This window comes from Argopecten irradians, chromosome 9 (assembly GCF_041381155.1).
Source record: "Argopecten irradians isolate NY chromosome 9, Ai_NY, whole genome shotgun sequence".
NCBI lineage: Eukaryota > Metazoa > Mollusca > Bivalvia > Pectinida > Pectinidae > Argopecten > Argopecten irradians.
In genome coordinates, this window is record NC_091142.1 from 12,144,012 (window position 1) to 12,169,007 (window position 24,996).

At 35.5% G+C, this 24,996-nt stretch overlaps 1 protein-coding gene across 3 annotated transcripts; it reads right to left on the bottom strand.

The window, feature by feature from the left end:
* Positions 1-23,525, bottom strand: LOC138331479 (uncharacterized). Of its 3 annotated transcripts, XM_069279143.1 has the most exons (8): positions 23,478-23,518; positions 19,251-19,301; positions 17,686-17,769; positions 10,857-10,961; positions 2,947-3,610; positions 2,510-2,584; positions 2,077-2,154; positions 1-1,767 (listed from the first exon to the last, which is right to left on the bottom strand). In XM_069279143.1, exons 5-8 carry the CDS (start codon positions 3,466-3,468, stop codon positions 568-570), a joined length of 1,875 nt encoding a protein of 624 aa, XP_069135244.1. In that variant the 5' UTR covers positions 3,469-3,610; positions 10,857-10,961; positions 17,686-17,769; positions 19,251-19,301; positions 23,478-23,518; the 3' UTR covers positions 1-567. The 3 variants fall into 3 exon arrangements, with proteins under 3 accessions (XP_069135244.1, XP_069135245.1, XP_069135243.1); XM_069279144.1 differs by lacking the exons at positions 17,686-17,769; positions 19,251-19,301 and having other exon boundaries at positions 23,478-23,525; XM_069279142.1 differs by lacking the exons at positions 17,686-17,769; positions 19,251-19,301; positions 23,478-23,518 and adding an exon at positions 11,938-12,014.
* Positions 23,526-24,996: the final 1,471 nt, after the last annotated feature.

Below are 24,996 nucleotides of genomic sequence, written 5' to 3' on the forward strand. Positions count from 1 at the left end.
ATTTGCCTGTTTTAGAGGACAACTAGTATTAGTTTCGATACTATAAAATAAATGATATAACGAAGGCTTACATTTTCATTTATATGTTTGTTTATCGAATACATGTATACAATTTAACAAATTTGATAGTGCAAACATGAATATATATATCAATGATTGTCTATCCAATTCCGATGTTTAACATACAATGTTTCACACATTAATGTTGATGCGCATACATGTTTTGTATATTTTTTCTACCTTTTTGTTGTTTTTTTGTGTGGTTTTTTGTTTGTTTGGTTTTTTTGTTGTTTTTTTTTTTATAAATTGAAAATTCATGATCATGTATGTATATATACAAGTAAAAGATATATTTATATTTTCACTCAAAACCACACTATTATTTACAGGAATCGTAATTGCTACCCAGTAGTCCAAATCACGATCAGAAACGTCCTTAAAGGCGTTTAATAATCGTAAACGCTTCTTAGAAGTCATTCACATTATAAAGCAGAGTCATTCTCTCTATTTTCATCTGTGGGGGATAATAAGATAGGGATGTTAACTAAATTTATAAAAAAAATCAGGCTAGATAGAGTCGGGTGGTGTGAATATACTGTCGAATGTATCACAATATTTTTGGCTAGCTGTCCACGAAGAATCTGTTTCCCATATGGAGTCGTCATTGAACGTATTTCTTGCTTGGTCGGATTGAGACAAATTAGACCTATCGATTGGAAGTATTGGTCTATGAGATCCTGACATGGAAAGTAAGGGGTCGCTTGTTCCTGTCATTTGTGAAACGTTTGTTAGTGATGCACCAATGCTTTGAATCGGACAATTTATAACTGGCACAGTTAGCTCCTGTAGATTTTTATTCGCAGCTGAGATCATGTGCGTTTGTTGATCTGGAACCGCTGTAGATTGTTGAACTGACACCGGTGTAGGTGGGTTAACTGGAACCAGTGTAGATTGGTAAACTGGAACCGGTGTAGATTGGTGAACTGGAACCGGCGTAGATTGGTGAACTGACACCGGTGTAGATTGATAAACTGGAACCGGTGTAGATTGGTGAACTGGAACCGGCGTAGATTGGTGAACTGACACCGGTGTAGATTGGTAAACTGGAGCCGGTGTAGATTGATAAACTGGAACCGGCGTAGATTGTTGAACTGACACCGGTGTAGATTGGTAAACTGGAGCTGGTGTAGATTGATAAACTGGAGCCGGTGTAGATTGGTGAACTGATACCGGTATAGATTGAAAAACTGGAACCGGCGTAGATTGATAAACTGGAACCGGCGTAGATTGGTGAACTGGAGCCAGTGTAGATTGGTGAACTGGAGCCGGTGTAGATTGATAAGCTGGAACCGGTGTAGATTGGTGAACTGGAGCCGGTATAGATTGATAAACTAGAGCCAGTGTAGATTGGTGAACTGGAGCCGGTGTAGATTGGCGAACTTGAGCCGGTGTAGATTGGCGAACTTGAGCCAGTGTAGATTGTTGAACTGGAGCCGTAGATTGCGGTAGTGATGTGTGAGTTGGTTGGTCGTAACAGCTCATAATTGGCGACGCTGGTGCTATGTGCAATCTTTGATTTTGGCATGCGGCAGATGAAGGTGGTGGAAGGTGTGTTTGTTGAATATGTCCTTTCGGAGTTGACACCAATGACACTAGTCCTTGAGACGACGCTGTTTGTTGACTTTGAGGTTGTGCATTCAACAGTGATAACGCACATACATCAGGACTCTTCTTCTTACTTTGAATGATAGTAGATGAGGATGATCTCTGAAAATAAATAACCACAATTGTAAAAATTGAAATATACAATATGCGAATTTTATAGCAAAGCTCAAACTTAAATATAAATGTGTTTAATGTGCATCAGAAGCATAAGTCATTGAGGTTTAAATGTGATCGAGGGTCAATCCTGATTAACTTGATAAACTTACTTATAATGACGTATTTGATAAAACCAGTGAATTTCTTTTTAACTTTATCAACATGTTTTATAAATAAGGGATATTGTCATGAAAACAAAAACAAAATTCAGAGGATTTCATTGATTTACACCTTCATGTTCATGTTCATGTTCACCTTTCGTTTCCTTTGGTTGCGTTGGCTTTCTCCTGTATCGTGTTTTAGACACTCTCTAGCAACCTCCAACGCGGATTCCTGTGAAAACAAGACATCACTCGAATAGTGTTTTATTGAATGAAGGCATATTTGATTATAGTCAGTTAATTTCGTTTAATCCTATGCAATAATTGTTTTTTGTTTTTGCTAATATAGAAGAGAACAGTAAGACAAGTTGTTGCGCATCCCAGATGACAGTTTAAGGAGGTCATGCTTTTATCAAGACCACGAAAGTAAAGAATGAAGACAAATGAAGTTATCGAAAGAAATGAATTAGTGCAATGTTGTTTTAATCGTTACAATTTAAGATTACAATATTACTGATTGGTTGCTATGAACTGCCTTGAGAAAAAGGTGTCTAAATATGTTCCTAATGGTAGGCAAAGTCACATACTGCATCTAATTCTTTCATAGAGGAAAACGTGCTCAACGTCTTTAAGAAGTCTGGTTTTTGTCCATTTTTGCACTCCTGAAAAATGGAAACGAAATAGAAGATCAAATAATCCTACCCAAAAGTAAAGAGTACAAATCAAAGATAAAATGATTTTTTTTTACTTTATTACGTATTGTCGAACTTTCCATTTTATCTAATTGTGTTTCTTTGATACCAGTGGTACAAATTTGATAGTCATTAAATTCTATCATCATTTTTCATTAAGCAAAGCTATTTTCTTTTTAAATTTCTGCACTAAATGGAATAAAATTATTCGATTTTGTTTTCAATAAAAGGGATCTGTCAAGTATAATTAGTCATTGATTGTCTATGAACGACAAAAGAATGGGTAAGTTTTTATTTTTAATCATCTCAGGTATGAATTCCCATTTTCTTACCTTTTCACGGTCGCTATATAAGCGATCGAGTTCGCTAGAGTCCTCAACAGTTGGTTCCAGTGATATCGATAATCCAAGTCCATAGGAACATGCATCCCTTACCCAGGTGGTTTCCAAATCCTTCCGATGTTTTCTTCGTGTGCGAAGGTTATTGCACTTATCCATAATGCAAAACATGCTATTCTCTAACGCCAACAGTTCTACGTCGAAAACGAACTTATCGAATTTATCTAAGATATTGTCAATGCCTTTTCGAAGAAGGCATGATAAAGCTGCAAACAACATTGCCCATTTTTCCTTTGGTTCGACTTTATTGGTTTTAGAAACATTGTTTGGGTTTATAAAACGAATACCTCTTGGCCAATTCTCTGGTGGTTCTTTCCAGTTTATGTTCGTAGTTTGGTTCCCTATCTTATTATCCCCATCATCGCATGCTGACTTCTTACACAGCTTAGCAATAGTAAAGCATATCAGTTTGCGCAAGTGTGAGTCTATCTTGGCGGCAGGGCAGATCGCCGCCATATTGACTCAGAAATATGTCTTTGAGGTCACGGAGAGCAACGGAAATCAACGTCGATAAAATCAGAATGTTGCCTAAGGCTGAATAGCCTGGAAACGATGGGTCGTTTTCTTTGCTGATTATCCTCTGTTTCTCTCTGTTCGCCTGTAAACAATGTATTTTCATGACATGTATATGTAAATGCTGTATAAAAGACTGCATTTCTTTAAATGATGATAATTTCGAAAGACTTGGAATCAAATATGTTACTTTTGTCATGCGTCTATTTACATTACAATAATTGCAAAAATGAATATAAGAAACGGCAATTAATCATTGGTTTTATTTCAATACATAATAATATACTTTGACTTCAACGTGTCGTAATTTATTTAAAAAGTAAAGTAACATATTTGCGTCATTGAAGAACAGGAGTTGCAATGAAAACCATGTACTCTTTGACTATCACATATAAGGCTAAGTAGCTCTTAGTACGTATTTTATATGCAACTTCACATCACTTTAACTATCGTCTTCCACATCACGTCACCTTAACTATCGCCTTCCACGTCACATCACCTTAACTATCGCCTTCACGTCACGTCACCTTAACTACGCCGTCACACGTCACTTCACATCACCTTAACTATCGCCTTCCACGTCACATCACCTTAACTATCGCCTTCACGTCACTTCCACATCACCTTAACTATCGTCTACACGCGTCACTCACATCACCTTAACTATCGCCTTCCACGTCACATCACCTTAACTATCGCCTTCCACGTCACTTCACCTTAACTACTACTGTCACTTCACATCACCTTAACTATCGCTTCCACGTCACATCATCACCTTAACTATCGTCTGTCACTTCACATCACCTTAACTATCGTCTGTCACTTCACATCACCTTAACTATCGTCTGTCACTTCACATCACCTTAACTATCGCCTTCACGTCACATCACCTTAACTATCGCCTTCCACGTCACATCACCTTAACTATCGTCTGTCACTCACATCACCTTAACTATCGCCTTCACGTCACATCACCTTAACTATCGTCTTCACTTCACATCACCTTAACTATCGCCTTCAGTCACTCACATCCCTTCACATACCTTAATATGCCTTCCACTGTCACATCACCTTAACTATCCACCTTAACTATGCTTCACGTCACATCACCTTAACTACTATCGCTCACGTCACATCACCTTAACTATCTGTCACTTCACATCACCTTAACTATCGTCTGTTACTTCACAAACCTTAACTATAGTCTTCCACGTCACATCACCTTAACTATCGTCTGTCACTTAACATCACCTTAACTATCGTCTTCCATGTCACATCATCTTAACTATCGCCTTCAACGTCACATCACCTTAAATATCGTCTGTCACTTCACATCACCTTAACTATCGCCTTCCACGTCACATTACCTTAACTATCGTCTTCCACGTCACATCACCTTAACTATCGCCTTCAACGTCACATCACCTTAACTATCGCCTTCCACGTCACATCACCTTAACTATCGCCTTCCACGTCACATCACCTTAACTATCGCCTTCCACGTCACAACACCTTAACTATCGTCTTCCACGTCACATTACCTTAACTATCGTCTGTCACTTCACATCACCTTAACTATCGTCTTCCACGTCACATCATCTTAACTGTCGCCTTCAACGTCACATCACCTTAAATATCGTCTGTGACTTCACATCACCTTAACTATCGCCTTCCACGTCACATTACCTTAACTATTGTCTTCCACGTTACATCATCTTAACTATCGCCTTCAACGTCACATCACCTTAAATATCGTCTGTCACACTTCACAACACCTTAACTATCGCCTTCCACGTCACATTACCTTAACTATCGCCTTCCACGTCACATCACCTTAACTATCGCCTTCCACGTCACAACACCTTAACTATCGCCTTCCACGTCACATCACCTTAACTATCGTCTGTCACTTCACATCACCTTAACTATCGTCTTCCACTTCACATCACCTTAACTATCGTCTTCCACGTCACATCACCTTAACTATCGCCTTCCACGTCACATCACCTTAACTATCGCCTTCCACGTCACATCACCTTAACTATCGTCTGTCACTTCACATCACCTTAACTATCGTCTTCCACTTCACATCACCTTAACTATCGTCTTCCACGTCACATCACCTTAACTATCGCCTTCAACGTCACATCACCTTAACTATCGTCTGTCACGTCACATCACCTTAACTATCGCCTTCCACGTCACATCACCTTAACTATCGTCTGTCACTTCACATCACCTTAACTATCGTCTGTCACTTCACATCACCTTAACTATCGCCTTCCACGTCACATTACCTTAACTATCGCCTTCCACGTCGCATCACCTTAACTATCGCCGTCCACGTCACATCACCTTAACTATCGCCTTCCACGTCACAACACCTTAACTATCGTCTTCCACGTCACAACACCTTAACTATCGCCTTCCACTCACCTAATCCACGTCACAACACCTTCCACGTCTTCCACAACACCTTAACTATCGCCTTCCACGTCACACACCTTAACTATCGCCTTCCACGTCACATCACCTTAACTATCGTCTGTCACTTCACATCACCTTAACTATCGTCTGTCACTTCACATCACCTTAACTATCGCCTTCCACGTCACATCACCTTAACTATCGTCTGTCACGTCACATCATCTTAACTATCGTCTTCCACGTCACATCACCTTAACTATCGCCTTCCACGTCACATCACCTTAACTATCGTCTGTCACTTCACATCACCTTAACTATCGTCTTCCACGTCACATCACCTTAACTATCGCCTTCCACGTCACATCACCTTAACTATCGCTTTCCACGTCACATCACCTTAACTATCGTCTGTCACTTCACATCACCTTAACTATCGTCTTCCACGTCACATCACCTTAACTATCGCCTTCAACGTCACATCACCTTAACTATCGTCTGTCACGTCACATCACCTTAACTATCGCCTTCCACGTCACATCACCTTAACTATCGCCTTCCACGTCACATCACCTTAACTATCGCCTTCCACGTCACATCACCTTAACTATCGTCTGTCACTTCACATCACCTTAACTATCGTCTGTCACTTCACATCACCTTAACTATCGCCTTCCACGTCACATCACCTTAACTATCGCCTTCCACGTCACATCACCTTAACTATCGCCTTCCACGTCACATCACCTTAACTATCGTCTGTCACTTCACATCACCTTAACTATCGTCTTCCACTTCACATCACCTTAACTATCGTCTTCCACGTCACATCACCTTAACTATCGTCTGTCACTTCACATCACCTTAACTATCGTCTTCCACGTCACATCACCTTAACTATCGTCTGTCACTTCACATCACCTTAACTATCGTCTTCCACGTCACATCACCTTAACTATCGTCTGTCACTTCACATCACCTTAACTATCGTCTTCCACGTCACATCATCTTCAATATCGCCTTCCACGTCACATGACCTTTAACTATCGCCTTCCACGTCACTTCACCTTAACTATCGTCTGTCACTTCACATCACCTTAAGTATCGTCTTCCACTGTCACATCACCTTAACTATCGCCTTCCACGTCACATCACCTTAACTATCGTCTGTCACTTCACATCACCTTAACTATCGTCTTCAACGTCACATCACCTTAACTATCGTCTTCCACGTCACATCACCTTAAATATCGTCTGTCACTTCACATCACCTTAACTATCGTCTGTCACTTCACATCACCTTAACTATCGTCTGTCACTTCACATCACCTTAATATGTCTGTCTTCACATCCATCACCTTAACTATCGTCTGTCACTTCACATCACCTTAACTATCGTCTGTCACTTCACATCACCTTAACTATCGTCTGTCACTTCACATCACCTTAACTATCGTCTTCCACTTCACATCACCTTAACTATCGTCTTCCACTTCACATCACCTTAACTATCGTCTTCCACGTCACATCACCTTAACTATCGTCTGTAACTTCACATCACCTTAACTATCGTCTGTCACTTCACATCACCTTAACTATCGTCTTCCACGTCACATCACCTTAACTATCGCCTTCAACGTCACATCACTAATATCGTCTGTCACACTTCGCTTCCACGTCACATTACCTTAACTATCGCCCTTACATCGCTCCACGTCACTTACCTAACTACGCTCAACGTCAAAACACCTTAAATATCGTCTGTCACTTCACAACACCTTAACTATCGCCTTCCACGTCACATTACCTTAACTATCGCCTTCCACGTCGCATCACCTTAACTATCGCCTTCCACGTCACAACACCTTAACTATCGTCTTCCACGTCACATTACCTTAACTATCGTCTGTCACTTCACATCACCTTAACTATCGTCTGTCACTTCACATCACCTTAACTATCGCCGTCCACGTCACATTACCTTAACTATCGTATGTCACTTCACATCACCTTAACTATCGTCTGTCACTTCACATCACCTTAACTATCGCCTTCCACGTCACATCACCTTAACTATCGTCTGTCACGTCACATCATCTTAATTATCGTCTTCCAAGTCACATCATCTTCACTATCGCCTTCCACGTCACATTACCTTAACTATCGCCTTCCACGTCACTTCACCTTAACTATCGTCTGTCACTTCACATCACCTTAAGTATCGTCTTCCACGTCACATCATCTTAACTATCGCCTTCAACGTCACATCACCTTAAATATCGTCTGTCACTTCACATCACCTTAACTATCGCCTTCCACGTCACATTACCTTAACTATCGTCTTCCACGTCACATCATCTTAACTATCGCCTTCAAAGTTTAATCACCTTAAATATCGTCTGTCACTTCACAACACCTTAACTATCGCCTTCCACGTCACATTACCTTAACTATCGCCTTCCACGTCACATTACCTTAACTATCGCCTTTCACGTCACATCACCTTAACTATCGCCTTCCACGTCACATCACCTTAACTATCGCCTTCCACGTCACAACACCTTAACTATCGTCTTCCACGTCACATTACCTTAACTATCGTCTGTCACTTCACATCACCTTAACTATCGTCTGTCACTTCATATCACCTTAACTATCGTCTGTCACTTCACATCACCTTTAATATCGTCTGTCACTTCACATTACCTTTACTATCGTCTGTCACTTCACATCACCTTAACTATCGTCTGTCACGTCACATCATCTTAACTATCGTCTTCCACGTCACATCATCTTAACTATCGTCTTCCACGTCACATTACTTTAACTATCGCCTTCCACGTCACATCACCTTAACTATCGTCTGTCACTTCACATTACCTTAACTATCGTCTGTCACTTCACATCACCTTAACTATCGTCTTCCACGTCACAACACCTTAACTATCGTCTTCCACGTCACATCATCTTAACTATCGCCTTCCACGTCACATTACCTTAAATATCGTCTGTCACTTAACATCACCTTAACTATCGCCTTCCACGTCACATCACGTTAACTATCGTCTTCCACGTCACATCATCTTAACTATCGCCTTCCACGTCACATTACCTTAAATATCGTCTGTCACTTCACATCACCTTAACTATCGCCTTCCACGTCACAACACCTTAACTATTGCCTTCAACGTCACATCACCTAAACTATCGTCTGTCACTTCACATCACCTTAACTATCGTCTTCCACTTCACATCATCTTAACTATCGTCTGTCACTTCACATCACCTTAACTATCGTCTGTCACTTCACATCACCTTAACTATCGTCTTCCACGTCACATCACCTTAACTATCGTCTTCCACGTCACATCACCTTAACTATCGTCTGTCACTTCACATCACCTTAACTATCGTCTTCCACGTCACATCACCTTAACTATCGCCTTCCACGTCACATCACCTTAACTATCGTCTGTTACTTCACATTACGTTAACTATCGTCTGTCACTTCACATCACCTTAACTATCGCCTTCCACGTCACAACACCTTAACTATCGCCTTCAACGTCATATCACCTTAACTATCGTCTGTCACTTCACATCACCTTAACTATCGCCTTCAACGTCACATTACCTTAACTATTGTCTGTCACTTCACATCACTTTAACTTTCGCCTTCCACTTCACATCATCTTACTTATCGCATTTTAAATCATATCAAATCAACTTACCTAGGGTTAATCTAATCAATTGTTTGATTAGTGTTACCTGCTAATGTTGCGGAATCTACGGTATATGTTATGCAAAGGATGCATGTATTAATTGATAATGTTTTGAACAGTTCAATAATGATTTAAAAATGCTTCATCGCCGACGAATGGTACTTTTTCTCTATCAAAAACAGGAGTGACAAATTAGTATTTTTCTTCAGTTACAAAAGTTACTTACTTTACACCATTACCACCAGTTTAAGATTCTTAATTCAATTTAAGATACAAATTCAGTTCGTATCAACCAAGTTCTACTCTGTTAAAAATGATTATATGCGTTCCGAACAAAATCCATGGTACTATGCCCTATATAAAATCAAGAACTCAATGCGCATGCCCTTAAAGCAAAATAAATTATTTTATAAGCATTTTTGTATTTTTGATTAAACATCAATTATTGTTCAAATAATGGGTATCATTAATGCTCTGTCGCAGGTGAAGCATCTTTAAACATTACTATTCAAAATTCCAATCATTCCAATTTGATCATATTTGATATTAATCATTAAAATGTTTATTTTGAGTTACAACTCCATCATGAGTAAATGTTGGATATGGGATTGATTACCATGTCCATGTTATATTCACTTGCCATTTATACTATATAAACCAACCAAGGCAAAGTGAAGTCTATGAGGTTATAACTGACACCCAAAACGTGACCATTATGACGTCACTAATGTTGACATGGCAACGTCAACTGATCACCGTCAAAATGTTAAATCGTCGTAGATAAACGGTTTTCCTTGTCATAATGTTAATGCAGAAACTTCAAAATGAGTTAATGATGTAAATGTAGTATTAAACTGTCTTCCTTTTGGAATCTATGGTCTATAAAGTTCACAATCATAGCATAATGCGCTAACTCGAGTTATGAAGATTGTCTGCAAAGCTCTGGTATGTATATAGACCATAGATTCCATAGGAAGACATTTAATGCTTACATAACTCTTTATATTACAGGATGTTGATCATAGAAAAGTAAATACTTAGATACAACTCAAGACCTAAGCACCTTGTTTAGACCAAACGCTCCAAACTTCTAAAAGAATATTCCAGAGAAGTAATATATTTGTAGGTTTTGACTGCAGAAAAGAAATGATGCTTACATATTATTAAAATTGATGATATACTCACTATTATAAAATCTGTATGGTGAACCATAATGGCTGATATAAAATTCCAATCTGTCGATATGTCTGCTAGGTCAATCTTCTCACTCTCTGGCAATACTTCAAAATCCTAAAATAAAACAAAAGTCCTAAAATAAAACAAAAGTTGTTAATCAAGGAAATGCAAAACAAACGTATTTAGAAGTTGCATTTCCTTATATATTAATGTTTGGGTAATTATTTAATTGTTTGCTAATTTGATCTTTTGCATTGACCAAACTATTCAAAAAGTAGAATTACAACAATTATAACAGAATTCCGAATCACGAACTATTTCTAAAAGAACATTTTAGAGAACGTCAATTACGACCCTAGAAAAATGATGACTATCCAACAATGTTAATAGAAAAAAAAACATCCCTGCACAAATGACATTATCTGAATATTATATGCAAAGTGAATTAAATATGATGCACGGTAAGTTTGTGATGTTGATTTGAATTTTGTTGTAGAGAAATTTGTAAGGCAAAGACAAAAATCAAAACATTGGCCATGGTTTGTCTGAATTGATTGAAAGTATAAAGAAGAGCAACACTATATTCTTCTGGCGGACGGCTTTTGCAATTATTTCCAAATCTATTGTAAATATGGTATGTTACATCTGGATTACACTGATAAGACAATTATTTCTAAATAAATGTATGACAAATTTTATTTGCGCTATTCACTTAATTCTAATGATGGACTATTTCCTTGCGTCTCTCTTTATATACTTGCACAAGCCCAGATCTAAAGAGGCTCGCAAAAACTTTTTAATTAATAATAATAAAAATAAATACAATTGAATGGAAATATAAGGATAGACCATATATTCCATAGGAAGACATTTAATGCTTACTTAACTCTTAATATCGCAGGATGTTGCTCATAGAAAAGTAAATACTTAGATACAACTCAAGACCTAATCACCTTGTTTAGACCAAACGCTCCAAACTCCTGTGATACAATTAATAAGCCAAGTCAAGAAATATACGTTGCAGTTTCCAACTAGAATAAACAGATGGTGATTGAATATCATTAAAATTGATGTTAGATGCTATACTCACAATTCGATTCTTTTCGGACTTATGTCGGGCCGCCTCCAATGCATTACCCTAAAATATAAAAGTTGAAACTGAATGTAATATAAACGTGATATGAAGATATTTCAGTGAAATTAAACAAATACCGTACGGTATAGCGACTGAACAGCGCATCACGAATTATTTCTAAAAGAATATTCCAGAGAAGTAATATATTTGTAGGTTTCGACTGCAAAAATGAAATTATGCTGACATATTATTAAAATTGATGTTTGATGATATACTCACATGTAGATTTTTTTTGGACTGCAGCTGGGCCACCATTGCTTTAGACTAAAATATAAAAGTTGAAACTGAATGTAATATAAACCTGATCGAGATATTATGATACGCTAATACGCTACCTACACCCATTTTTGTAGCCCCAACAAACATAAGATTTGAGAATCCCGTCTCCCTACCGTACCTCATTTCGTACTCGACGAGAGTAACATAGAGTGGTCTCCCTTCCTCAAAAACTAATGAAATTAATAATTTGTTTTTAAATAGATGTATGACAAATTTTATTCGCGCTATTCACTTTATTCTAATGACGGACTATTTCCTTACGTCTTTCTTTATATACTTGCACAAGCCCAGATCTAAAGAGGCTCGCAAAAACTTTTTAATTAATAATAATAATAAAAATAAATACAATTGAATAGAAATTTAAGGATTGAATTTTGCTTTGGTCGATTTCTTTGATTGATAAATTGACCATCATGACGTCACTAATGTTGACGTGGTAAAGTCAACTGATCACAGTCAAAATGGCTATTCCATCTTGTGGATTAAAACCTCGTTGATAAACGTTTTTCCTTGTCTAAATAAAACTATGTTAATGCAGAAACCTCAAAATGAGTTGATAATGTAAAAATAAACATTAAACTATCTTCCTATGGAAGTAACGGTCTACATAGCATAATGTGCTAGCGCAAGTTATAAAGATTGTCTGCAAAGCTCTGGTATATATATAGACCATAGATTCCATAGGAAGACATTTAATGCTTACATAACTCTTTATATCGCAGGATGTTGCTCATAAAAAGTAAATACTTAGATACAACTCAAGACCTAATCACCTTGTCTAGACCAAACGCTCCAAACTCCTGTGAAACAATTAATAAGCCAAGTCAAGAAATATACGTTGCAGTTTTCAACTAGAATAAACAGATGGTGATTGAATATCATTAAAATTGATGTTAGATGCTATACTCACAATTCGATTCTCCATGGTCTTAAGTCGGGCCTTCAATGCATAAATCTAAAATATAAAAGTTGAAACTGAATGTAATATAAACGTGATCGAGATATTTTAGTGAAATTAAACAAATACCGTACGGTATATCGACTGAACTGCGCATCACGAGTTATTTCTAAAAGAATATTCCAGTGAAGTAATGTATTTGTAGGTTTCGACAGCAGAAAAGAAATGATGCTTACATATTATTAAAATTGATGTTTGATGATATACTTTATAGACTATATAGGCTCCTGAAAGATCCGGTTATATCGACCTTATCGACGAAGATTCAGAAACCTAAAACATGTTCTGATAGTAATTAATCAGGAAAAGTCAGGTTTAAAATATCATAATGTTTTTTTCACTTCTCGTCATAATTAAGTTTTTGTGATACATTTTGGTGGTAATGAGGTAAAAAGATGTGTGTAAATTACCTAAAACATTCTCAAATAAATAACGTACAAAAAATTATGGAATTCAATTGTTACAGAAACTTTTCAAGATTGATAAGTTAAGCACCATATAAACCTTTATGTGACGTTGATAAGGACATTATAAGTAGAAATTATCTCCCTTTATTATTTATACTGTATTATACATTCACTGCCTGTTTTCCTGACATTATATAGCCTAGGTGGAGTTATTAATGTTATTGGTTTTTCTAAACAAATAGTTTTTTAATTCATAACTTCAAATTTTAGGAGTTATTAAATCAATACTCTGTCATTCAAATGTTTGAAGAGCTTGAGGCACTGTCATAAATCAAGCGTCTGCCTAAAATTATTGCGAGTTATCTCCTTTACCATGAAATCACATTGAGAGGACTTTTCCTTCAAGAGTGCTGGCTTGACTGACTGCACGGTCATAACTTGCAACCAAAAATGCATTTTTCTATTCTTTTTTTCTCTCATCATTTTACTGAATTTTAATTACAGCTTTTTTAGTATATTTTGCAAAGCTGGGCATCCTCACATGAGTCCACCACGATCCTAGGAAGGGTATGCACACTTTATGATCTCCAGGATAAAGATACAAAGGGAAAGGATTTGTTTCTTCTCTGATAGTAATTATCAGAATAAGTCAGGTTTGGAAGTTCTACTGCTATAAGAAATGTTTAAAGGGACAATCAAATGAGGCTAATTCTGTTACATAACCACTAAGCAAAATATGGTATAAATGTATTGTGAAGTATTTTAACTGAAAACGTTGAAATTGACATCGTATAGCAAAATTATTCAGTAGGTTCAAAATGTACACTGTACTCATACCCGAGCTAATGCCACCTAACTTAGACAAATGTAATACATAACCACCGCGGAGTTGATGGATTTGTTTTTTAAACAGAAGCATACACATACTCTGGTAAACACACTACTATAAAAGCGATTTGAGTAGTTCAACACAAAAGTTGTTTTGCTCCACTAGCAAGGGTCAGAGTTCGGCATACAAGAACCGACCACAATGTGCAATAGTGGAAAGCGAGCGCGTTTGATCATTTCAAACACATTTCACCACAGTGTGTGTTTTTCTGGCATATCACAGTAAAACCAACTAATCTCACTTTCATTACAATTGGTTTGTATCCGATATATGTGCAAATTTCCTTTTAAAGTGATTTGCAAGTTTTGAGTATGAACTACAGTCAAACCTGCTCTAACGACCGCCTGTATATAACGACCGCCTGTCTATAACGACCGGTTTTTAGACTCCCCGTGCGTTTTTACTATATAATGGCACTCTGCATAACGACCACCTGTCTAATGTGGCTAACGACCGGTCGTTTTAGCCCCGTCAAAGTTGTATAACGACCGGTCGCTGAGATCGACTTTTCGAGTACCGAGTACAGTAGTGTGTGTGTAGTAGCGTCCCTTTGACCTACTTCCGATAATTAACTCCCTTTGTAAGCAAATGGCAGCCATAACTGAAGCCCAAGCTATGAATTGTTTATACAGTACTGTTTGTTTTATAACCTAGCGGTCGTAACATTTGAGGTACACATATGGTTGCCAACTTAAGGATGGAAGTTTAAACGAAGTTTTATGCCTATCAAAGACTGAAATTATGTTTGGTCGCGAACGCCATGTGCACGAAAAGATCACTCGTAAAGCGTGATTTTGAAGCCACAACTCGGATGATACGGTAGGCAAAATTAAACATGCCGATTTATGTAATGTGTTCTGTTATTCATTGTCGATATTTAGCATTGTTTTATTACTAAGAAATGGCCTGTACTTAAGCTATTTGAAATTAGGCCAATAAATTTACGTTCTTCTTCTTTACGATTAGTCAGTCGGATTATCGCCCGTTGTGACCCGGGTATATTCTCGACGTGTTTATAAATAAAATACGGTCCCATTTCTTGGTAGAAATGTTACTGAAAGTTAACATGTGTACATGCATTGTGATTTTAATAGTTTTTAGACTGTATATTGTGAGAAAACGCCTCCAAATCGATCTTTCATATTCCGAGATTAATCCGTCAAAACTGGTTACACGGCAACATTACATACGACTTGCCAGCGAGAATGTGTTTTAAAAAATATTACACGCATACATTGTCTGAAAATAATCGTTCACAGATAATTCCAGGCCATGTGAAGTCAGTAATTAGGTAATGATTATGTTCATAGCTGAAAAAAATCTACTATGTATCAAAACGAGTTGATTTTGTACATGTTATGATCGAAATTTCCGATTGCATTAAAATAAAACGAACACAAATCACGGAAATATATTGAGACAATTATTTCTTAAATAATGCATGGCAATAAACATATAAACATCCAGTAGCAGGTCTGTTTTGTATTAATACAATTCTGTTTTATTTACTGGATCGTTGGTTGGCACGAAAGCCCCAACCTGTCTATAAAGGCAACCTGTCTATAGTGACCGTTTTTCTGTCTCCCCTTCAGTGGTAGTTATAGACAGGTTTGACTCTAGTTACAACGGGGTTGATGTGATAAGTACCAATCATGCAAAATATTTCAATTTTCACTGAATTTGGACTTCATGAAACTTCTATCCTGTTTCATTTGCTCATGCACTTGGTTAGGGGCGTTGTAGGTGTAGGCCTATTCTACATATTATTTTTTTTAATTAATTTTTAATTTGGTCTATCGGATCAATTTCCGTTCGATATCATACGAGTTGTGAAACATTGCGGTACTTAAGAAGAATAAAATGTGCCATGTCTCTATGTGACGGTGTGTCGTAACTACTGTACGTCAGAATGTCTCCGTTACAAGCAAACGATGAAGCCAAAGCGACGATAAGTAATACTATATAACAGTTAATTAATGTTGATTTACCTTTACTTAGTTGTTTAACTTATATCAAGGCTAAAGGCTACATAAAACATCAGAACAATGCCGGTGCCATCACATTACGATGACTCTCCATTTTGAATCAGTCACACAATTTAGACATTATCGTTCCGTTGCTTTGGCGGACAATTTTTGCAATAATTTCTAAATCTATTGTAAATGTTTTGGTTACATCCTGATAACACTGATAAGATAATTGTTTATTCAATTTGTTCCAAGAGGAATTCAATTCATCAACCCATCGTCCTAAAATAAAACAGAAGTTGTCACCCAAGGAAATTGTCTTTCCTTATATATTAACGAAGGATAATTATTTAATTGTTTGATTTATCTTTTGCGTTGACGAAACTATTTAAGTGGAATGACAACAATGATAACATAATTCGTAATCACGAATAAGAACATCCATAACGACCCTAAAAAGGTTATGACGATCCAAAAATGTCAATATAAAAACATCCCTGCACAAATGACATTATCTGAATATTATATGCAAAACAAATTAAATAAAATGCACGGTAAGTTTCTGAGGTTGATTTGAATTTTGTTGTTGAGAGTTTTGTAAGGTAAAGACATATATCAAAACATTAATCATGGTTTGTCTCAGCTTATTGAAAAATGAAATATAAAAAAGATCAACACTATATTCGGTTATTTTCCGGAGTAATGGGAAAAACAACATACTTTTATTGTGTAACCAATAACCACCCACTGCAAAATTGTCCAGCTATAGAACACGGCCATATGCAATGAATATCGTAAAACGCATGTGTAATAACACTATAATGACATCACAGGTACGGGTATTTTGACGTCATAATCTATATACATGTATAACATCGCATGGTTGTCTTAGTAGACGGAAACGTCAAATCTGAGCCGAATTTCTACTGGTTTGCATAGAACGAAATATAAAGTTTTACTTATATTTCTATTAGTAAAAGTTATTTGATAAATAGAATGTTACACTCGTGACTATGTGAAATGAAATTTATCGAACTCGTTAAATAACTTGATATGAAACGAGCCTTTTATCAAATTATTGAACTCGTTTGATTTTCAGATGGCATAGCCACTCATGTAAGATCCTTTATGTTGTAGTTTTCCGACATCAGGAAACAACAATGCCTAAATATCATTCTGATAAATGTTTGATGATATACTCACAATTTTGAGATCATCCAAGAGGCTCGGGGACGGTTCACCCATGTCTATACGGACAATCGACGCAACCTCTTCCAATAAATCACTCTAAAACAAAACACATCCGTTTACCAAACAGCAAGTTTCAACCAAAAGAGGGAATGTAAGAAGAACGTTCTGAGAAATCGTAAAATACTAATATATGGACAATTGTTAGAATATTAGATTTAACATATACGATATTGATGATTTGCAGAAATTCACCAAATACTTGATATTGACCTTGATATGGCAAACTTCTCGCTTTCCGATATTTCTGAAATTTTCATTGTGGTCACTTACTATTGTTTAGCTTGTAAATACAAAAATGTGTAGGTGTACAGTAACCGGAAGTGAGGAACCAATGGAATGAAAATTCGAAAAAGCAAAAAATCCCCAATCGATTTCCCATACATTCTCTAACTTAAGCACCGAAAAACTGTTAGTTCACTATAACTTACAATACAAATGGTTTTGAATAGATGAAACTTCAGCGATGTTATCATGAATATGTTTGAAAATAAACTTTATTATGACGGACTATTTTCTTACGTCTCTCGTTGTATACTTGCATTATGCTAAAAATAGCACAGAAATGTGTTTCAGGTATTTCTGATATGAAGTCATATAATTCAGATTTTAATTTTTAAATATTTGATATGTTAGTGTAGTTTAATTTTTCTTGTTTGCCATTTTTAATTATTGTAGTTTTCTAAAAGTTAGTATTCAAATTCTTATAGATAATCTAAGGACAAATACATACATGTATATGTAGGAACATTCCTAATAATGTTTGTAAATAAATGTATGACAAATTTTATTTGCGCTATTCACTTTATTCTAATGACGGAATATTTCCTTACGTCTCTCTTTATATACTTGCACAAGCCCAGATCTAAAGAGGCTCGCAAAAACTTTGTAATTAATAATAATTATAAAAATAAATACAATTGAATAGAAATATAAGGATTGAATTTTTCTTTGGTCGATTTCTTTGATTGATAAATTGGGTTCCTGACACCCAAAACGTGACCATTATGACGTCACTAAACTTGACGTGGTAAAGTCAACTGATCACAGTCAAAATGGCTGTTCCACCTTGTGGATTAAAACCTCGTTGACAAACGGTTTTCCTTGTCTAAATAAAGTTAAGTTAAGCAATCTCAAAATGAGTTGATAATGTAAAATTACACATTAAACTATCTTCCTATGGAATTTATGGTCTATATATACCAGAACTTAGTAGACAATCATAGCATAATGCGCTAGCGTAAAATATGAAGATTGTCTGCAAAGCTCTGGTATATATATATAGATCATAGATTCCATAGGAAGACATTTAATTCTTACATAACTCTTAATATTGCAGGATGTTGCTCATAGAATAGTAACTACTTAGATACACCTCAAGACCTAATCACCTTGTTTAGACCAAACGCTCCAAACTCCTGTGATACAATTAATAAGGCAAGGATACGATGCAGTTTCCAACTGGAATAAACAGATGTTGATTGAATATCATTAAAATTGATGTTAGATGCTATACTCACAAATTCATTCTTTATGGACTCTAAATCTCGGGCCGCCTTCAATGCATAATCCTAAAATATAAAAGTTGAAACTGAATGTAATATAAACGTGATCGAGATATTTCAGTGAAATTAAACAAATACCCGTACGGGATAACGACTGAACTGCGCATCACGAGTTATTTCTAAAAGAATATTCCAGAGAAGTAATATATTTGTAGGTTTCGATTGCAGAAAAGAAATGATGCTTCGTATTATTAAAAATGATGTTTGATGATATACTCTATAGACTATATAGGCTCCTGAAAGATCCGGTAATATCGACCTTATCGACGAAGATTCAGAAACCTAAAACATGTTCTGATAGTAATTAATCAGGAAAAGTCAGGTTTTAAATATCATAATGTTTTTGCACTTCTCGTCATAATTTTTTGTGATACATTTTGGTGGTAATGAGATAAAAAGATGTGTGTAAATTACCTAAAACATTCTCAAAAAAATAACGTACAAAATTATGGAATTCAATTGTTACAGAAAAAATGATATTATAAAAACTGACATGGTAGCTTTATTCACTCAAGAAAATCGAACCATGACTTCTCAAGATTGATAAGTTAAGCACCATACAAAACCCTTATGTGACGTTGATAAGGACATTATAGGTAGAAATTATCTCCCTTTATTATATATACTGTGTTTATACATTCACTTCCTGTTTTCCTGACATTATATAGCCTAGGTGGAGTTATTGATGTTATTGGTTTTTCTAAACAAATAGTTTTTTTAGTTCATAACTTCAGATTTTAGGAATTATTAAATCCATACTCTGTCATTCGAATGTTTGAAGAGCTTGAGGCACTGTCATAAATCAAGCGTTTGCCTAAAATTATTGCGAGTTGTCACCTTTACCATGAAATCACATTGAGAGGACTTTTCCTTCAAGTGTCCTGGCTTGACCTACTGCACGGTCATAATTTGCAACCAAAAATGCATTTTTTCTTTTCTTTTTTCTCATCATTTTACTGAATTTTAGTTTCAGCTATTGCAGAATATTTTGCAAGGCTGGGCATCCTCACATGAGTCCACCACGATTCTAGGAAGGGTATGCACACTTTAAGATCTCCAGGATAAGGATACAAAGGGAAAGGATTTGTTTATTCTCTGATAGTAATTATCAGAATAAGTCAGGTTTGCAAGTTCTACTGCTATAAGAAATGTTTAAAGGGACAATTAAGTGAGGCTAATTCTAATACATAACCACTAAGCAAAATATGGTATAAATGTATTGTGAAGTATTTTGATGGAAAACGTTGAAATTCACATCCTATAGCAAAATCATTCAGTAGGTTCAATATGTACACTGTACTCATACCCGAGCTAATGCCACTTAACTTAGACAAATGTGATACATAACCACCACAGTGTGTTTTTCTGGCATATTATAGTAAAACCAACTAATCTCACTTTCATTACAATTGCTTTGTTTCAGATATATTGTGCAAATTTCCCTTTAAAGTGATTTGCAAGTTTTGAGTATGATCTAGTTACAACAGGGTTGATGTGATAAGTACAAAACATGCAAAATAGTTCAATTTTCACTGAATTGAAACTTCATAAAACTTCTATCCTGCTTCATTTGTTCATGCACTTGGTTTGGGGCGTTGTAGGTGCAGGCCTATTCTAAAATATTATTTTTTTTAAATTATTTTTAATTTGGTCTATCGGATCAATTTCCGTTCGATATCATACGAGTCGTGAAACATTGCGGTACTTAAGCAGAATAAAATGGGCCATGTCTCTATGTGACGTGTGTCGTAACTACTGTACGTCAGAATGTCTCCGTTACAAGCAAATGATGAAGCCGAAGCGACGATAAGTAATATTATATACCAGTTGTTAACCAAGGAAATTGTCTTTCCTTATATATTAATGAAGGGTAATTATTTAATTGTTTGATTGATCTTTTGCGTTGACGAAACTATTTAAGTGGAATGACAACAATGATAACATAATTCCTAATCACGAATAAGAACGTCCATAACGACCTTAAAAAGGTTATGACGATCCAAAATGTCAATATAAAAACATCCCTACACAAATGACATTATATGAATATAAAATGCAAAACAAATTAAATATAATGCACGGTAAGTTTCTGAGGTTGATTTGAATTTTGTTGCTATGAGTTTTGTAAGGTAAAGACATATATCAAAACATTGATCATGGTTTGTCTCAACTTATTGAAACATGAAATATAAAAAAAATCAACACGATATGCGGTCATTTTCCGGAGTAATGGGAAAAGCAACATACATTGTACTTTGATTATGTAACCATTAACCACCCACTACAAAATTGTCCAGCTATAGAACACGGCCGTATGCAATGAATATCGTAAGACGCATGTGTAATAACACTATAATGACATCACAGGTACGGGTATTTTGACGTCATAATCTATATACATGTACATGTATAACGTCGTATGGTTGTCTTAGTAGACGGAAACGTCAAATCTGAGCCGGATTTCTACTGTTTTGTATAGAAACGAAATTTAAAGTTTTACTTATATTTCTATTAGTAAAAGTTATGTGATAAATAGAATGTTACACTCGTGACTATGTGATATGAAATTTATCGAACTCGTTAAATAACTTGATATGCCACGAGCCTTTTATCAAATTATTGAACTCGTTTGATTCAGATGGCATAGCCACTCATGTAAGATCCTTTATATTGTAGTTTTTCGACATCAGGAAAAAATAATGCCTACATATCATTCAGATAAATGTTTCAATCAAAAGAGGGAATGTAAGAATAACGTTCTGAGAAATCCTTCAATACTAATGTAAGGACAATTGTTAGAATATTAGATTTAACATATATGATATTGATGATTTGCAGAAATTCACCAAATACTTGATATTGACCTTGATATGGCAAACTTCTCGCTTTCCAATAGTTCTGAAATTTTCATTGTGGTCACTTACTATTTATTTAGCTTGTAAATACACAAATGTGTAGGTGTACAGTAACCGGAAGTGAGGAACCATTGAATAAAAATTCGAAAAAAGCGAAAAATCCCCAATCGATTTCACATACATTTTCTGACTGAAGCACCGAAAAACTGTTAATTTACCATAACTAACAATACAAATTGTTTTGAATAGATGAAACTTCAGCGATGTAATCATGAATATGTTTGAAAATAACCTTTATTATCACGGACTATTTTCTTACGTCTCTCGTTGTATTCTTGTATTATGCTAGAAATAGCACAGAAATGTGTGTTAGGTATTTCTGATATGAAGTCATATAATTCAAATTTTAATTTTTAAATATTGGATATGTTAGTGTAGTTTAATTTTTCATGTTTGCCATTTTTAATTATTGTAGTTTTCTAAAAGTTAGTGTTCAAATTCTTGTAGATAATCTAAGGACAAATACATACATGTAAATTTAGGAACATTCCTAATAATTTTTCTAAATAAATGTATGACAAATTTTATTTGCGCTATTCACTTTATTCTAATGACGGACTATTTCCTTACGTCTCTCTTTATATACTTGCACAAGCCCAGATCTAAAGAGGCTCGCAAAAACTTTTTAATTAATAATAATAATAAAAATAAATACAATTGAATAGAAATTTAAGGATTGAATTTTGCTTTGGTCGATTTCTTTGATTGATAAATTGGGTTCCTGACACCTAAAACGTGACCATCATGACGTCACTAATGTTGACGTGGTAAAGTCAACTGATCACAGTCAAAATGGATGTTCCATCTTGTGGATTAAAACCTCGTTGATAAACGGTTTTCCTTGTCTAAATAAAACTATGTTAATGCAGAAACCTAAAAATGAGTTGATAATGTAAAACTAAACATTAAACTATCTTCCTATGGATTTTATGATCTATATATACCAGAACTTAGTAGACAATTGTAGCATAATGCGCTAGCGCAAATTATAAAGATTGTATGCAAAGCTCTGATATATATATAGACCATAGATTCCATAGAAAGACATTTAATGCTTACATAACTCTTAATATCGCAGGATGTTGCTCATAGAAAAGTAAATACTTAGATACAACTCAAGGCATAATCACCTTGTTTAGACCAAACGCTCCAAACTCCTGTGATACAATTAACAAGCCAAGTCAATAAATATACGTTGCAGTTTCCAACTAGAATAAACAGATGGTGATTGAATATCATTAAAATTGATGTTAGATGCTATACTCACAATTCCATTCTTTATGGACTTATGTCGGACCGCCTCCAATACATAAAACTAAAATATAAAAGTTGAAACTTAATCTCACTTTCATAACAATTGCTTTGTTTCCGATATATGTGCAAATTTCCCTTTAAAGTGATTTGCAAGTTTTGAGTATGAACTAGTTACAACGGGTTTGATGTGATAAGTACCAATCATGCAAAATATTTCAATTTTCACTGAATTTGGACAGAATGAAACTTTTATCCTGTTTCATTTGCTCATGCACTTGGATAGGGGCGTTGTAGGTGTAGGCCTATTCTACATATTACATTTTCTTAATTAATTTTTAATTATGTCTACCGGATCAATTTCCGTTCGATATCATACGAGTCGTGAAACATTGCGGTACTTAAGAAGAATAAAATGTGCCATGTCCCTGTGTGACGTGTGTCGTAACTACTGTACGTCAGAATGTCTCCGTTACAAGCAAATGATGAAGCCGAAGCGACGATAAGTAATATTATATAACAGTTACTTAATGTTGATTTACCTTTAATTAGTTGTTTAACTGATATCAAGGCTAAAGGCTACATAAAACATCAGAACAATGCCGGTGCCATCACATTACGATGACTCTCCATTTTGAATCAGTCACACAATTTAGACATTATCCTTCCGTTGCTTTGGCGGACGATTTTTGCAATAATTTCTAAATATATTGTAAATGTTTTGGTTACATCCTGATAACACTGATAAGATAATTGTTTATTCAATTTGTTCCAAGAGGAATTCAGTTCATCAACCCATCGTCCTAAAATAAAACAGAAGTTGTCACCCAAGGAAATTTTCTTTACTTATATATTAATGAAGGATAATTATTTAATTGTTTGATTGATCTTTTGCGTTGACGAAACTATTTCAGTGGAATGACAACAATGATAACATAATTCCTAATCACGAATAAGAACGTCCATAACGACCCTAAAAAGGTTATGACGATCCAAAAATGCCAATATAAAAACATCCTTGCAGAAATGACATTATCTGAATATTATATACAAATTAGTATATTGCACGGTAAGTTTCTGAGGTTGACTTGAATTTTGTTGTTGAGAGTTTTGTAAGGTAAAGACATATATCAAAACATTGATCATGGTTTGTCTCAGCTTATTGAAAAATGAAATATAAAAAAGATCAACACCATATTCGGTTATTTTCCGGAGTAATGGGAAAAACAACATACTTTTATTGTGTAACCATTAACCACCCACTACAAAATTGTCTAGCCATGACATATGTTATGAATATCGTAAGACGCATGTGTAATAACACTATAATGACATCACAGGTACGGGTATTTTGACGTCATAATCTATATACATGTATAACGTCGCATGGTTGTCTTAGTAGACGAAAACGTCAAATCTGAGCCGGATTTCTACTGTTTTGTATAGAAACGAAATTTAAAGTTTTACTTATATTTCTATTAGTAAAAGTTATGTGATAAATAGAATGTTACACTCGTGACTATGTGATATGAAAT

What these genes read in the sequence shown, in the direction of transcription:
- LOC138331479 (XM_069279144.1), bottom strand. Translation starts at nt 3,468, where the DNA reads ATGGCGGCGATCTGCCCTGCCGCCAAGATAGACTCACACTTGCGCAAA. An exon ending in TATATAGCGACCGTGAAAAG is followed by an intron (nt 2,585 to 2,946) that starts GTAAGAAAATGG and finishes TCCATTTTTCAG; the next exon opens with GAGTGCAAAAATGGACAAAA. An exon ending in GCAACCAAAGGAAACGAAAG is followed by an intron (nt 1,768 to 2,076) that starts GTGAACATGAAC and finishes ATTTATTTTCAG; the next exon opens with AGATCATCCTCATCTACTAT.